Below are 13,838 nucleotides of genomic sequence, written 5' to 3' on the forward strand. Positions count from 1 at the left end.
AGAGGTTTTTAATTTTAATGAAGTTCAGCTTATCAGTTTGAATTTCACGTTTAGGTCCTCCCAGGTATCTTCTTATTCCTGCCTGACTGCTCCTACTCAAGCCCCTGCAGAGGGACAATGCAGCTTCTCCATTCTCATCTCAGCTCTTCATTCCATATATTTTTATCTTGAACCAGTTCCATCACCTTCCTGCTGTAGTCCCTCTTTTTAGAGCAACAGAGGTAGGTAAACGAGTAAATAAAGACTAAGAAATCATGGTCTGATTCAGACTAATGAGGCCTGCTACTTGGGGCCATTTTCCTGCTAGTATTTTCAGCATTTCATTTAAATGACATAAACCCAACCTTCTTCATTGAGATCCTTGTCTAGCGATACTATAACCTACAAGATAACTAGTAAAATCAGCTCAGCAGTGTTAAGCGAGTCTTTCTAAGAGGTCTTCCTTCATATATAAATTTCAAATGTCCTGGACACAAGGACAGGCCTACATCGTCTGAAGCAACTCTTAAGTGAAATATGTCTGGTTAATTTTACAGCAACTCACAGGGCTGTTTGGTTGTCAGTAACTGAGGTATGTACATCAGTTCACTTGAAAGTAGTCTTAGATCTCTTTCCCATCTTTGACTTTGACACACAGTTCTCTACACCAAGCTGGCCCACAAAGAGACAAACTACATAGCTGCCAAGGAGGGCTATTTTTGCCACTCTTCTGAGCCATACTACCAATTCCTGCCATAGAAAGGACTTGAAGAAACGTCCTCTTTTGTGATAGGAGGTGACTTTTGATAGCACCTTGGTTTTCTTACATGTTCCCACATTTGGAGGTTTGGATTTGCTGTTCCTGTGAAACAACTTTCCCTGACCTGCTCTTCTTTTTTATAGCTTGAAACAGCAGCCATAAAGCTGCATGCTGTCATCCCTGTTCCATGGCTGAAGGAGCAGGTGTGTTTTCTTTTGAAGCTTATGCTGCAAAAGTGTGGGACCCAGTATGAGCTGGGGAAGCTTTTACAGCTGTTTGTTGGCATAGAGCATCTCTTCTCTGATGGTAAGACAATCGTTACATTTAGGTTGCTGTTAAGAAGTTACCTTACTTAATCTTGAAAATATTTTAGAAGGGCATTCAGGAAATTAAAATGCATATGACATATAACATTACATTTACAGTCCGTAACAGGGTTTAAAGAAGAGGTGGTGAAACTTCAATCATGGTTAAAGCATTCAAAACATAGCACAGCAGGATATCACATGAACAGTAGAGCTATCTACTCATCCTGAACAGCTGTCAAATAGCCACATTTACCCCCTGGCTAACCTCTACGTGACCCTATCATTCTTTTCTCTACCTCAACATGTCATCATTGCTCAGGGTCACAGACTTGTTTCAAGAATGGTTAATTTATTTTGAAGGTTTCAGAGACGAATTCTGCTTTTTTTTTTTTTTTTTGCAACTGTTTCCAGATATTAGCAGTCTCTAATCTTGTTGCCTATTGAATGAAACCAATATTGCCTTACCCTCTTTTCTACTTGTTTGATCATTTCAAGTTTTCGTTGAATGATAATATTATTCTTTGACACTAGATTCTGACATTTTCACTATTAGGGTTATTTTATTACATTTAAACTCACACATGTTCAGCTGGAGAGCTCGGATTTGCACAGAACACGGAGAATGCTGGGCTCAGTGCCATTGTTGTAGGCTCTGAAGCCAATGACTGGAAGAAAAGAGGGCTATTTTCTAAATGTAGGGTCTAGAAGATAACTATGTATACCAAAGAGTAGATCCTATTAACATATCGGTGTTTTCATTGATCTTTAGTAATTTTAATGTCTTTCAGAAATGAATTTCCTGTTTTCTTGTCAGAGTTACTCTACCTCTGAAAAATCACAAGGATTGTCTAGATTGTTAACATTACTATAATGCTTTTGCTCATAAAACTTAATTAAATTATATTTCATAGAATATTTGTGTGTATGTATACCATGTATGTGCGTGGAGAGAAAAAATACATTTTTTTAAACCTGTGCTTTATATGATGCCAGCAAAGGAACTAAGCCTGCTCACCCTGGTTATTGTACAGGATGTCTCACTGTCACTGGAACTACCTAAATCAGACCACAGCCCAGCAGGTGACATTGGAAGTAGGCTCTTATGGAATATTTTTTAGGCTCTTCCTTTATGGTAGGGCATGCATAGTTTTCTCACAGACTGTTTGGGAAGGGGAGAAAACCCAGCCACATAAGCTGTTGGCAGAGAGTTCTTAATGTTACTCATGATAAGAATTTCTCAGGAACATCAAGAAGAGCTCAACTGGGTCTCACTGGGTTAAGTAGGTAGACACCCGGAGGAGCAAGTGATGCTCCATTCTGAATACAATGTGCTATATTACAGCTTTGGCTATTGGCCAGCTTCAGTTCCAACTGCCCTCCAAATTCCGTGTCTTAATCCCCGTGACACCCCCATTGAATGAATGAGTGAACAGACATAAAATCAAATTAGTTCATGGTAGGAGAAAAATCCGGAAAGAGATGGGACTAACTTGAATGAATGGCCATATCTTTTCCAGATTGAATGAGTTGCTCCTACACAGTAGACCACCAACCTCTGACCTGTGTTTAAAGCCAGATGTGCGCATTGAGTCCATGTGCCAACCTCTAGTAGTTCTTACTATAAAGGAGCTGCCTATGGCTTCCTCTGCTCTTCAACCTGAGTAAAAAAAAAAAAAAAAGAGGTTTTTGTTTTTCTTTAATCACATCATTATGTTAAATATACATATTTCCCTCCTGATACTTAGTTACTCTTAAAATGCCATAGTGGCATTTTATTGATGAAACATTTATATCCTTTTCTCTTTGGCACAGGTCCAGATGTGAAGAAGCTGTGTGTCCTCAGCCAAGTTTTGAAGGATACATCCATAGCTATTAATCATGTAATTATTACCAGCTATAGCCTTGAGAATTTTCAGCGTGAATGTAGATCTATTTTGGAAAAACTGGAGACAACTGGACAGTTTGCTTCGGCTAGAAAGGTAGCAGAAATAGCTGAGTTACCTGTGGACAACTTGGTTATTGAGGAGGTAACATTAATTCTTTTACGTTATTTAAAATCTTAGCTTTTTGAACCTGAATTAAATGAAGATTCAAATGAGCTATGTCATTTATAGGAGATGAGGGTTTTTTTAAATTTTTAAATTTTAATTTTTTTACTTTCGACACACAGTGTCAGAAATGGATGAGTGCAGGATTCCCATTATAGAAAATGCATGCTGCAAGTGCAAAGTTGGCTGAGAGGGCAGTCTACAACTGCATTCCTTTGAACAGAATTAAATATAAGGTGGCTTCTCCTTGAACCCTATTCAATTAGATAAATTTAGAATTGTTTTCCATACCTTAACTTTCCAGATAAAATACCCAGGATCATCTGTAGCCGTGTCCCATGTTTTCTGATTTGGCTTTAAAAAGTGTGGTATAATTAGGGGGCAGTCGCATTTATGATACTTCCTTATCTAGGAATGGCTAAGATTCACTTCTTTAACTTTACAGATAACACAAGAAATGCAGACCTTAAAACACATTGACCAGTGGTCCCTGAAACAAGCAAGAATTGACTTCTGGAAAAAATGCCATGAGAATTTTAAGAAAAATTCCATTTCAAGCAAAGCAGCCTCTTCCTTTTTCTCAGCACAGGCCCTTGTGGCATGTGAGTACCCAAATGAGGAGGAACAGAGCAACACTGAAGAAAGGCATCTGCTGCTCACACTGGCGGGACACTGGCTTGCTCAGGAGGACGTGGTGCCTGTGGAGAAGCTGGAGGAGCTGGAGAAGCAGATCTGGCTCTGCCGTATCACCCAGCACACCCTCAGAGGAAACCAGGAGCAAATAGAGCCCAGATCTTCTCAACAGATCTCAACTAGTAGTGAACTTCCCTTTGATAACTTAGCCAGTGAGTTTTCATTCTCAAAGTTGGCTGCTCTGAACACATCAAAATACTTAGAACTTAATGGTTTTCCATCCAAAGAGACTTGTGAGAACAGACTAGATTGGAAGAAGCAGGAGTCACTGAACTTTTTGATTGGGCGCCTATTGGATGATGGCTGTGTGCATGAAGCAAGTAGAGTGTGCCGGTATTTTCATTTCTATAGCCAAGATGTTGCCTTGGTACTGCACTGCAGAGCACTGGCTTCCGGGGAAGCGAGTGTGGATGACCTACATCCAGAGATCCATGCTCTCCTACAAAGTGCTGAGCTGCTGGAGGAAGAAAAAGAACCTCGCATTCCTCTAAGGAAAGTCCCAAGCAGTAAGTAAAGGAGATCAAACTGCCCTGAGTCCTAAACAGTGTGTTGGCACTCTTTCCAGGAAGAAAAGGATCCCTTTTGACATAATATTTACACTAAGTTAAGAGATAGCAACTCTTTTCTAGGTACTTCATCAACTAGGCAATTAACTAGTCAATGAAGTAGAAGTTGATACACTAGCTGTGTATCAAAATTGGAGGGAATTCATCTGACTTGTAACTGGTTCATTAAAACGTTTTCTATATAATAGTAATCATGGTTTCAATTGTACGTTGATAGTATGTAGAAATATGGTTGACTTTTATGTTAACCTTGTATCCTTGCTAAACTCACTTATCCTAGGGGTTTACTTGTAGATTCCTTGGGATTTTCTACAGAGACAATCATGTCATGAAAAGAGACAGTGTTATTTCTTTCTTTCCAATCTGTATATCTTTTCTTTCTTTTTCTTGCTTTATTGCCCAGCCTAGAACTTTCAGTATGATGTTGGATAGAAGTGGTCAGAGTGGACATCCTTGCTTTGTTATTGATATTAGGGAAAAATCATTCAGTCTTTCATTTTTAAGTATGATATTAGCTGTAGGTGTTTGGAAGATATGCTTTGGTATTTTGAAGATTGTCCCTTCTATTCCTGGTTTGCTGAGAGTTTTGAATCACTGTTGAATTTGTCATGTTTTTTCCTGCATCCATTGATATGATCAGTGTTTCTTCTTCTTTAAACTATTAATGTAATATGGTGCATTACATTCATTGATTTTTTAATATTCAGCCAGCTTCGAATACCTAGGAAGAACCCCCCTTGGTTATGGTGCACTATTCTTTTTGCTGTATTACTGGAATTGGTGTGCAATTTGAGAATTTTTGCACTAATGTTGAGGAGAAATATTAGTCTGTACTTTGTACTGTGTCTCATTATATCAGGGTAATGCTGGTTTCATGAGTTGGAAACAAACTCATCTATTTTCTGGAAAACATTGTATGGGATTGACATTATTTCTTTAAATGTTCATTAGAATTTACAAGGAAAACAATCTGGACATGAAAATCTTGTTTTGGAAGATTTTAAATTATGAATTTAATTTCTTTCATAGTTGTATGACTAATCAGGTTTATCTTTTTCATCTTGGGGGAGTTTTGCCATACAGGGTAATGCTCCAACCAACTGAGCCATCTTGCCTGGTCTGAAGGCTTCTCTTAGTAATTCTTTTAGAGTTGTCTGTGAGCAACAGATTCTCTTCATTTTTTTTCATTAGTTTTTCTTCACCTAAGTATGTCTTGCCCTGTCCAGTGTGGCCCAGATGGTTGTAGCAATATCCTCTAAACCGAATGGTTACAGGTTTGATTCCTGGTCAGGGCACGTGCCTAGGTTGTGGGTTCAGTCTCTGGTTGGGGTGCATACAAGAAGCAACCAATCAATGTTTTTCTCTCATAATCAGTTTTTCTCTCCTTTTCTCTCCCCCTCTCTTCCTCTCTCTCTAAAAATCAATAAGCATATCCTCAGGTGAGGATTTTAAAAAAAAAGAATGTGTCTCTTTCACCTTTATTTTTGAGGAATGGTTTTTGCTGGATATAAAAAATTCATTATTTTCTTTTCATCACTTAAAAATGTTGTACCACTTCCTTTTGACCTCCATGGTATCTGATAAATAATCTGCAATCATTTGAATTATTTTTTCCCCCTATAGGTAATGCATTTTTCTCTGTTTTCAACATGTTTTTCTGTCTTTAGTCTTCAACAGTTAGTGTATAATCTGACTGGGCATGTATTTCTTAGTATTTATCCTACTTGGAGTTCACTGAGCTTCTCGAAGGTTTGTAAGTTTGTGTGTTCTACCAAATTTAGGTTGTTTTCAGACATTTTTTCAAATATATTTTAAGCACCATACTCTTCTGTCCTTTCGGGACATGAATCTTGGAACTTTTGTTAGTGTCTCAAGTCCCTGATACTTTGTTCATTTTTTTTTCCAATTTTTTTTCTGTCTGTTGTTTAGATTGGATAATTTCTGTTCATCTATCTTCAATTTCACTGACTCTCTTTTTGTGGCATTTTCATTCTGTTACTGAGTTTTTTATTTCTCTAATTTTTAAATTTCAGTTATTGTTCAGTTTTTAAATTTCCATTTTATTCATTACACCTTCTGCTTTTTTGCTGAGGCTTCTGTTTTTCTGTTTGTTTCAAGAGCATTCATAATTGTTTGTAGGAACATTTGTATAATACCTGCCTTAAAGTCTTTATCAGACAATTTCAACATTTGTGGCATTTTAGTACTGAGTATCATCTGTTGATTGTCTTTTCTCATATGAGTTGAGATTTTCCTCTATTTTTGTATTTTGAGTAAGTTTGTGTTGCATCTAGGCATTTTGAAGAGTATATTATGAGACACTGAGTCTTATTTAAATCCTATGAAGAATGTTGATATTTTATAGCAGGCAATTGACCTGGTTAGGTTTAGGCTACAAGTTCTGACCTGCTTTCTGTGGTCTATGACTCAGTTCAGTTTTCAAATCCTTTGCGTTACTATTCAGATCCATCTTTGTGTGTGTCACCTTGAGGTCAGTCGGCAACCTGGGTAGTGGTTTATCTGTTAATTCAGTTCCCAGAATCTTTTATATGCTGGTTAGGATCAGATTCATACATGCAAAGCTCCAGAGTGAGCCCTAGTGTTTGTAAATACCTTTGTGTTGCTTTCCTGAATCTCTCTCCCAAGTACTTTTTTGGTTTCCTGAGGCTTCCCTTTTCATTCCTCTGGCCAAAAGCTGGAAGTTTAGTTACCCCATTCTGTCATGTACTTCCCTCACTTGCCTGCATTCAGGACCAACTTACAGGAGGCTAATGCAAAAAGCAACAGGGGGTTCACCCCACCCTCTTGGGACCAGATCTCCTCTGATCTGCAAAGAAGGTTCCTCTCTGTGTTTTGGCTCTTGGCAGCTGCTGCTTCAGCCTCTACCACTAATGCCAAGGGGTTGCTTAGGAGCTGAGATGAGAGGGAATGAGCTTTAGGGGTCCCAGTTTCCACTCCTTGAGCCCATACCAGTGGACTTTTCCTGGGGAGCACACATTCTCTGTGATCCTTAGCGCTTGGTTCTGAGTTTTAGGTGGTACTGCATCCAGGCTGAAGGTTACTAGAGGGGAAGAAAATGGTAGTTCTGGTCATCTTTGACCCACCTGCCACTGTGTCCATTTCAGAGTCCTCACACAGTGCTGTGTGCAGTGTGAAGTGCGCCGGCTTTGTGTGGAGTTCCGTGGGAGAGACAGGGTGGGGTGACTTGACTCCACGTTACCTAGAACTGGAACCCCCACTGAAGGATTTTAAGCAGGGGAATAACATGGTCTAGGCTGCTTTTCACTTTTGTCTTTAAAGTGTATTTTTTAATGGATAATATCTTAAATGCAAAAGTATTGTGTTACACACTTAGTGTACCACATAACACAATATAGAAATCTAGAATGTAAAAAGCGAAGTCATTGCCCATTCAACACCACCCTCACCAAATTCCCTAAAATGACACCTTTGACTTGCCTTGCATGCATTGTTTTCTACATGTGGGTTCATGCACGCACGCGCGCACACACACACACACACACACATTTTTTACAAAAATGAAGTTATATTGTTCTACATTTTTTCCTGTCAGTGCACAGATTGACCTCATTCTGTGTGTGTGTGTGTGTGTGTGTGATCCTTGCACAGGGGCTGTGCTAATCTCTGTGTCATTCCAGCTTTAGTATATGTGCTGCCAAAGTGGGTATGACCTCATTACTTTTTAGTTGCTGCAGACTATTCTATATGGATGTACTACACTTAACAATGCTTTATTGATACAGATTTAGATTTTTTAATTTTGTTTTTGCTATTAGAAACAGTCTTATGTAAATATTCTACTGTGTTTGCTAATAGAAACACTTGATCAAATTAAGAAAGTTTTCTTCTATTTCAGACTGAGAGCTTTTTTAAAAAAAAATCAGGAGGAGATTTTAATTTTACTATTCCCTTGATCCAGATTATTCTTTTTCGTGTGATTTGAATTTTAGAAAGATCCTGCTGAGTATGTGGAAGATTAACCTGCGGGTGAGGGGAGTTCAACATCAGGAAATAGTAACAACCTCTTAGATGCAGGTAGATGAAGGCTGGAAGTAAGGTAGTGATTGGAGAAATGTTTTGGAGATATAGTCAGCTGGATCTGGTGACTTATTTGATGTAAGGGACAACTGGGAAGGGGAGGTGTGGAGGAGAGTCTAGCAGTCAACTTTGATGATGAGCTCTAGAAAGTGTTCATTAGGTGGCTTTGAGTCTTTTGTAGCCAGTGAGACCTTTGAAAAATTTCAGCCTGGTATTTTCTGGAAAAAAGGCAATGAAGAAGTTTAAATGGGGTATGGGCTCTGTCAGAAGTGGTCCCGGACCCAGGGGGGCCCATGAGGGTACAGTGCAAGAAGCTGTGGACAGAGACATGGAATCATAGTGGACTGGGGAGAGGCTTAAACTTACCACCCCCTTCAATCTGTATTTACTTCCAGCTTCAAGTTTGGATAGTCAATCATTTGTGATGCTGCCCCCTAATGATGAAATGGTAACTAATCTTGAAATTCTGACAAGCAGATGCCTCCATGGGAAAAACTACTGCCGGCGAGTCCTCTGTCTGTATGAACTTTCCAAGGTAGGTGCCAAAGGGTGAGGCCTCCATAGGAAGCTCCCCTCTGAGAGGGAGAGAAGTGCGAAGCTGGAGGTAGATTTTAGACATTGCCACGTCTGCCCGCTAGATGATAATCATGACCTGGGCATAGAGCTCTTGTCAGGATGTTGGCCCCTGTAAACCCATCCCTTGGGAATAGTGCGGAGAATGCCAGGCCAAGCACAGCAGTGACTTGAGTCCTGGATGCAGCTTAGTCAACCAGAAGTTTAGGGCAAGACCTTTCACTTCTCTAGGCCCCTCGTTCTTGGACTATAAGTGATTTTACCATGATGGTCCCTTCTAACCCTAATATCTTAGGTTTTGCTTCAGGATTGTTTTGAGCTTTCCATACGGGGGAGAGCCCAAAATAAGTTTTAAAATGGAATATGATGACCCCAAAGACAGGAGCCAGAGCAGCCAGGAATCGATTGTGCCTTTGTGCTGACTGAAGGAGAAAAACAGTAGCTTGTACGTGAAGTGGAAGAACACGAGAGAAATAAAGTGGAGCGCTAAAGCCCTTTGCTTTGGATAAGGTTCAGAGACTTCTTTGGCAAGTGAGTTTTGCTGCTACCGTGGGAACACAGAAGAGGCTCTTGCCTTTTATTCACCTTTCTCATGTTTCATAACATTTGGAAAGCTCAATGTTCAATACTAGATAAGTCACCTGATGCTTTCTGAAGTCAAACTTTTCTCTTCTTTAGATTTGGATCACTGGTGAAGTGATAGAAAAAGCTAGAATACAGTGCTTGCTTCTTCTAAGATTCTTGCTCAGGGTGAGCGATGGAGCCTGTCCGCAGCAGAATTCAGAAAGGGCTAGCCTTTTCCTCGCTCCTAGCAATAGCTTTAACTGACTTTGCCTTCCTCTCAGGAGCTGGGCTGTTCCTACACAGATGTTGCCACCCAAGATGGTGAGACCATGCTCCGAGCAATCTTGGCCTCTCAGCGGCCCGATCGATGCAAGCGAGCCCAAGCCTTCATCAGCACCCAGGGCCTTGAGCCAGAGAGGGTGGCTGAACTCGTGGCTGAAGAGGTGACCCGGGAGCTGCTGTCCCCATCAGAGGGAACAGGTACCCTGCCCTCCAGGCCTTCCCAGCCTTTCAGACAACTTTCGCAAGTACCTAATGTTAAGGATTTGGATGTTATATTCATATACATCCTTCATGCTGCCCTCCCAAGTTGCCAGGTTGCCCTCTTAAGAGGAGAAAACTGCATTTATTTTGTTGTTGTTGCCTTTTGTTTATTGTTTTATGATTATTCTTAGAGTAGCTGTGCCTTTCTCTGAGCTAATGAATTTCTGTTCTGTAAGATGGCCACTAGGCCAAGAGGAGAGCTGCACTGGAAACTCCTTCAGCATTGTTTACTGGTGCCCAGGCCTGGGCAGCACGGGGCTCTTCATCTCTCTCTCACCTTTCTCAAGGGGAAACCTGTGCCTTTCTCCACATCTTTCTGTGCAGGACGTAAGCAGATGGTTGCCCCAGCAGAGGAAAGCCAGACATTTCTTCAGCTGACCACTTTGTGTCAAGACCACACCTTGGTAGGCATGAAGTTGTTGGAAAAGATTTCCTCCGTTCCCCATGGGGAACTGTCTTGCAGTAAGTTCTTGACCATTTTCTTACATGTTTGGGGCCCAAGCAGGTCTTCAAGAAATCTTCCAGTTAGCCCTTCCAAAATTCAGTTTGGTCCTTCTTTCTGCTCTGGATCCCTACCCCTCCAGCACAGTTTATAATTTCTTGGTACAAAGCTGTAAGTTTATTGAAGAAAGTTTAGAATTAAGTATGGAAAAGCAACCCAAAATTTAAAATCACACAAAAAGGTAACCTTTTAACATTTGGCATATTTATTTTATTTTACTCTTAAATTGCCTTGCAAAGTGGATATTATTGACCCCATTTTAGAAGAACACTGAAACTTAGTAAAGTTGATGGACTTAACAATTAAATGGCTGAACTGTTATTTGAACCCGGTATGTATGATTTAAAAACCTGCTCACTGACTCTGGCTGGTGTGGCTCAGTGGATTGAGCACTGGCCTGTGAACCAAAGGATCCAAGGTTTGATTCCCAGTCAGAGCACATGCCAGGGTTGTGAGCCAAGTTCCAGTAGGTTCCAGTAGGTGGCGCTTAAGAGGCATCCACACATTGATGTTTTTCTCCCTTTCTCCCTCCCTTCCCCTGTCTCTGAAAATAAATAAAAATAAATTTTAAAAAATAAATAAAAACCCGCTCACTTTCCACAATGTCTATTTCATTATAGGCATTCAGTAATATGTGTCCCTCTGATCTTTTTCTACACAAATCTAAGGGTTTTTATTTTTCAAAAATGGCATTATACTGTGCATATTGTTTATAATTACTTAATGAATATGCTGGCATTAACATCTTTCCCTAACATCGAATATTCTCCCATATCACCATTAATGGTTACACAATATTTCTCTTATATGTAATTGAAAATTGTTTACACTACTGCGGGGTCTTTAGATTGCTTCCCATTTCTGCTGTTTTAGAACATCCTTATAGGCAAATCTACACTGTCTGGCAAATAACTTTATATTAAAAAAATAACGCTTTTTATTACAAAATCATAAGCATGTAATTCTGTAACATAACAATATCACACTCAAACACACCATATGACATTTTAGGTGAAATGTTCAAATTAAAACTATAAATTATTACACCCATATTGTTACCCTACCAACCACATTCAATCAGGTGTTACTTCTGTCAGGCCCTGGATGTGCACATCCAAGATTATTTCCCTAAGATAAGCTCCTGGTTTAAGAGTATGCTCATCTTTAAAGCTTTGTATATATAGTGAAATTTTACTCCAGAAAAAGAAAAATCAATTCTTACTCCCACTTAAGCGGAGTGTGAGAGTAGCATTTCCTGGAATCCATTCCACTTTGCAAGTTTTATAGACTCAAGAGAGGCATTTTGCAGATGTTTTGTGAACAAATAAATTGAACTTTTAAAAGGTTGAAGAGTTTTATTTTAAAAATAGCTTTCTGTATCTCTTCTCAGTCCTGTTCAACAGTATTTACAGAGTACCAACTATGTGCCAGGTACTCTAAAAATCAGGGGTATGGTGAACAAGCAAATCAGCAGTCTCTGGAGCCTATAGACTAGGGACATGACACACAGCAAGAGCCAGACTGCTGGGTCAGGAGAGGTTTTTGGAGGAAATGTCCAAACCAAGACCAGATGGATTAGTAGGCAAGGTTGCTCAGTAGTCAGTAGGTTTGGGGCTCCACAGTACCAAGGCCCAGAAGGCACAGCATGAGAACCATTTTTCTGTCTTCAACATTGTAAATATTTTTCCCAGTTTGCCTTTTAATTGTGCTTACAGTGATTGGTGTAATAGTTTTACATTTGTATGTAGTCAGATCTTTCATTAACCTAGAAAGCCATTAGAAGTGCAGAACACATGGTACTTGATTAGGCCCTAAGAATCTTCACTGAGATACAGAGAATGCCTTCAGATTCAGGTTGGCATGGACTCCATTGATTTGGCTCCAGAGTTTCTCCATCATTAGAAATCAAGGATTCCTTGTTCTCATGGGTAGGGCCTCAAAAGGTCGCTATGCAGTCACTACGTGATTGTCTTTGAGGAGAGGTTGTGAGGTTGTGCTATCACTGAGAGAATTTAGATATCGTCGGAGGACTGAACCAGAGCTGGAACTGGTGAGGTCAGGGATCTCAGAGGACTGGTAAGAGAGCCTTCTCCAAACAGGCCCACCTGTAGCAGGCCCCTTCACCCTCCTGCCAGGTACAGAACTAGATAGTGGGTGGCCAGGTTCACAATCCTGTCTTACCAGCATCCCACCTAACCAGCCACAGAGCTGCTGATTCTGGCCCACCACTGCTTCACGCTGACATGCCACATGGAGGGCATCATCCGAGTTCTGCAGGCTGCCCGGCTGCTCACGGACAACCACCTGGCCCCCAAGGAGGAGTATGGGCTGGTGGTAAGTAAACCCCTCATGCCCACCTTCCACCCTGAGAAAACTGAGAGCAGATAGGCTAGGACCAGCTCAGAGCTGATAAGGTCTTAGGGAATCTGCCATCTGGATATCACTGCCTCCTTGGTAGCTGGCTGGGTAGCTCCAGGCAGAGGTCCGTGAGAATCCAGTTGCTCCAAAGGAAAAATCATGAGGACCCCTGCACTCTACTTCAGGGCTGTTGTCCCCCTTGCCAGGGCAGTTTGCTTTTCTGGAGGGCTAAGGCAGCTGTATTTTCCCAAAAAACAAGGTTCAGACCTACCTCTTATCTCTAATCTGAAATGAGCTGACAACTCAAGCCTCCTGTACCTCTCTAAATACTCTAGGCTTGAAAGTGGCCCAAGTGGCTGAGCGAGCTATTGGGCACTGCAGTAAGGAGTGGTGAGAAGGGGGCGGATGCCTGCCAGGCGTGTGGCGCTCAGCGCTTGATAGTCACTTTTAGAGAAAACAGAAGTGGGAGCATCAAGTGGTGTCTCAATGACTAGCATTTCTGAATGCCCCAGAAGTGGCCTCTTGTTGGGTGCGTAGGACAGGGAGCTTAGTGTGGCAGCCTAGTCATTAGCATTAGCCCTTCTACCCCAGGAGCTTGGTATCTGCAAGCAACCTTGATGAGGGCAGTGGCCTGGCTCCAAGAACTCTAAGTGAAGCTGACGGACGCTGCTTCTCCCTTTCAGGTGCGTCTCCTCACTGGCATTGGAAGGTACAATGAGATGACATACATATTTGAATTGCTGCACAAAAAGCACTACTTTGAAGTGCTGATGCGGAAGAAGTTGGATCCGGTAGGTATATGGTGTTATGAGCGCCAGAACGACATGTATTACTGACTTTCAGGAGTCTCAGACTTTCTCAAGAATAATCCCAGTCAAAGTAGAC

The 13,838-nt window shown here is 40.9% G+C and overlaps 1 protein-coding gene across 1 annotated transcript in view; it reads left to right on the forward strand.

Annotated features, from left to right (window-relative positions):
• SPG11 (SPG11 vesicle trafficking associated, spatacsin) overlaps nt 1-13,838 on the forward strand; it is a 91,582-nt gene that overhangs the window by 73,005 nt on the left and 4,739 nt on the right. The window contains exons 28-35 of the mRNA XM_054565472.1: nt 883-1,045; nt 2,860-3,074; nt 3,541-4,294; nt 8,809-8,948; nt 9,832-10,030; nt 10,418-10,555; nt 12,796-12,929; nt 13,637-13,744. Coding sequence (XP_054421447.1) covers nt 883-1,045; nt 2,860-3,074; nt 3,541-4,294; nt 8,809-8,948; nt 9,832-10,030; nt 10,418-10,555; nt 12,796-12,929; nt 13,637-13,744 — 1,851 coding nt within the window. The remainder of the gene's footprint in view (nt 1-882; nt 1,046-2,859; nt 3,075-3,540; nt 4,295-8,808; nt 8,949-9,831; nt 10,031-10,417; nt 10,556-12,795; nt 12,930-13,636; nt 13,745-13,838) is intronic.

The sequence above is a fragment of the Pteronotus mesoamericanus genome, unplaced genomic scaffold, assembly GCF_021234165.1.
Source record: "Pteronotus mesoamericanus isolate MK-2021 breed Mesoamerican mustached bat unplaced genomic scaffold, CSHL_Meso_final contig_164, whole genome shotgun sequence".
Taxonomy (NCBI): Eukaryota; Metazoa; Chordata; class Mammalia; order Chiroptera; family Mormoopidae; genus Pteronotus; species Pteronotus mesoamericanus.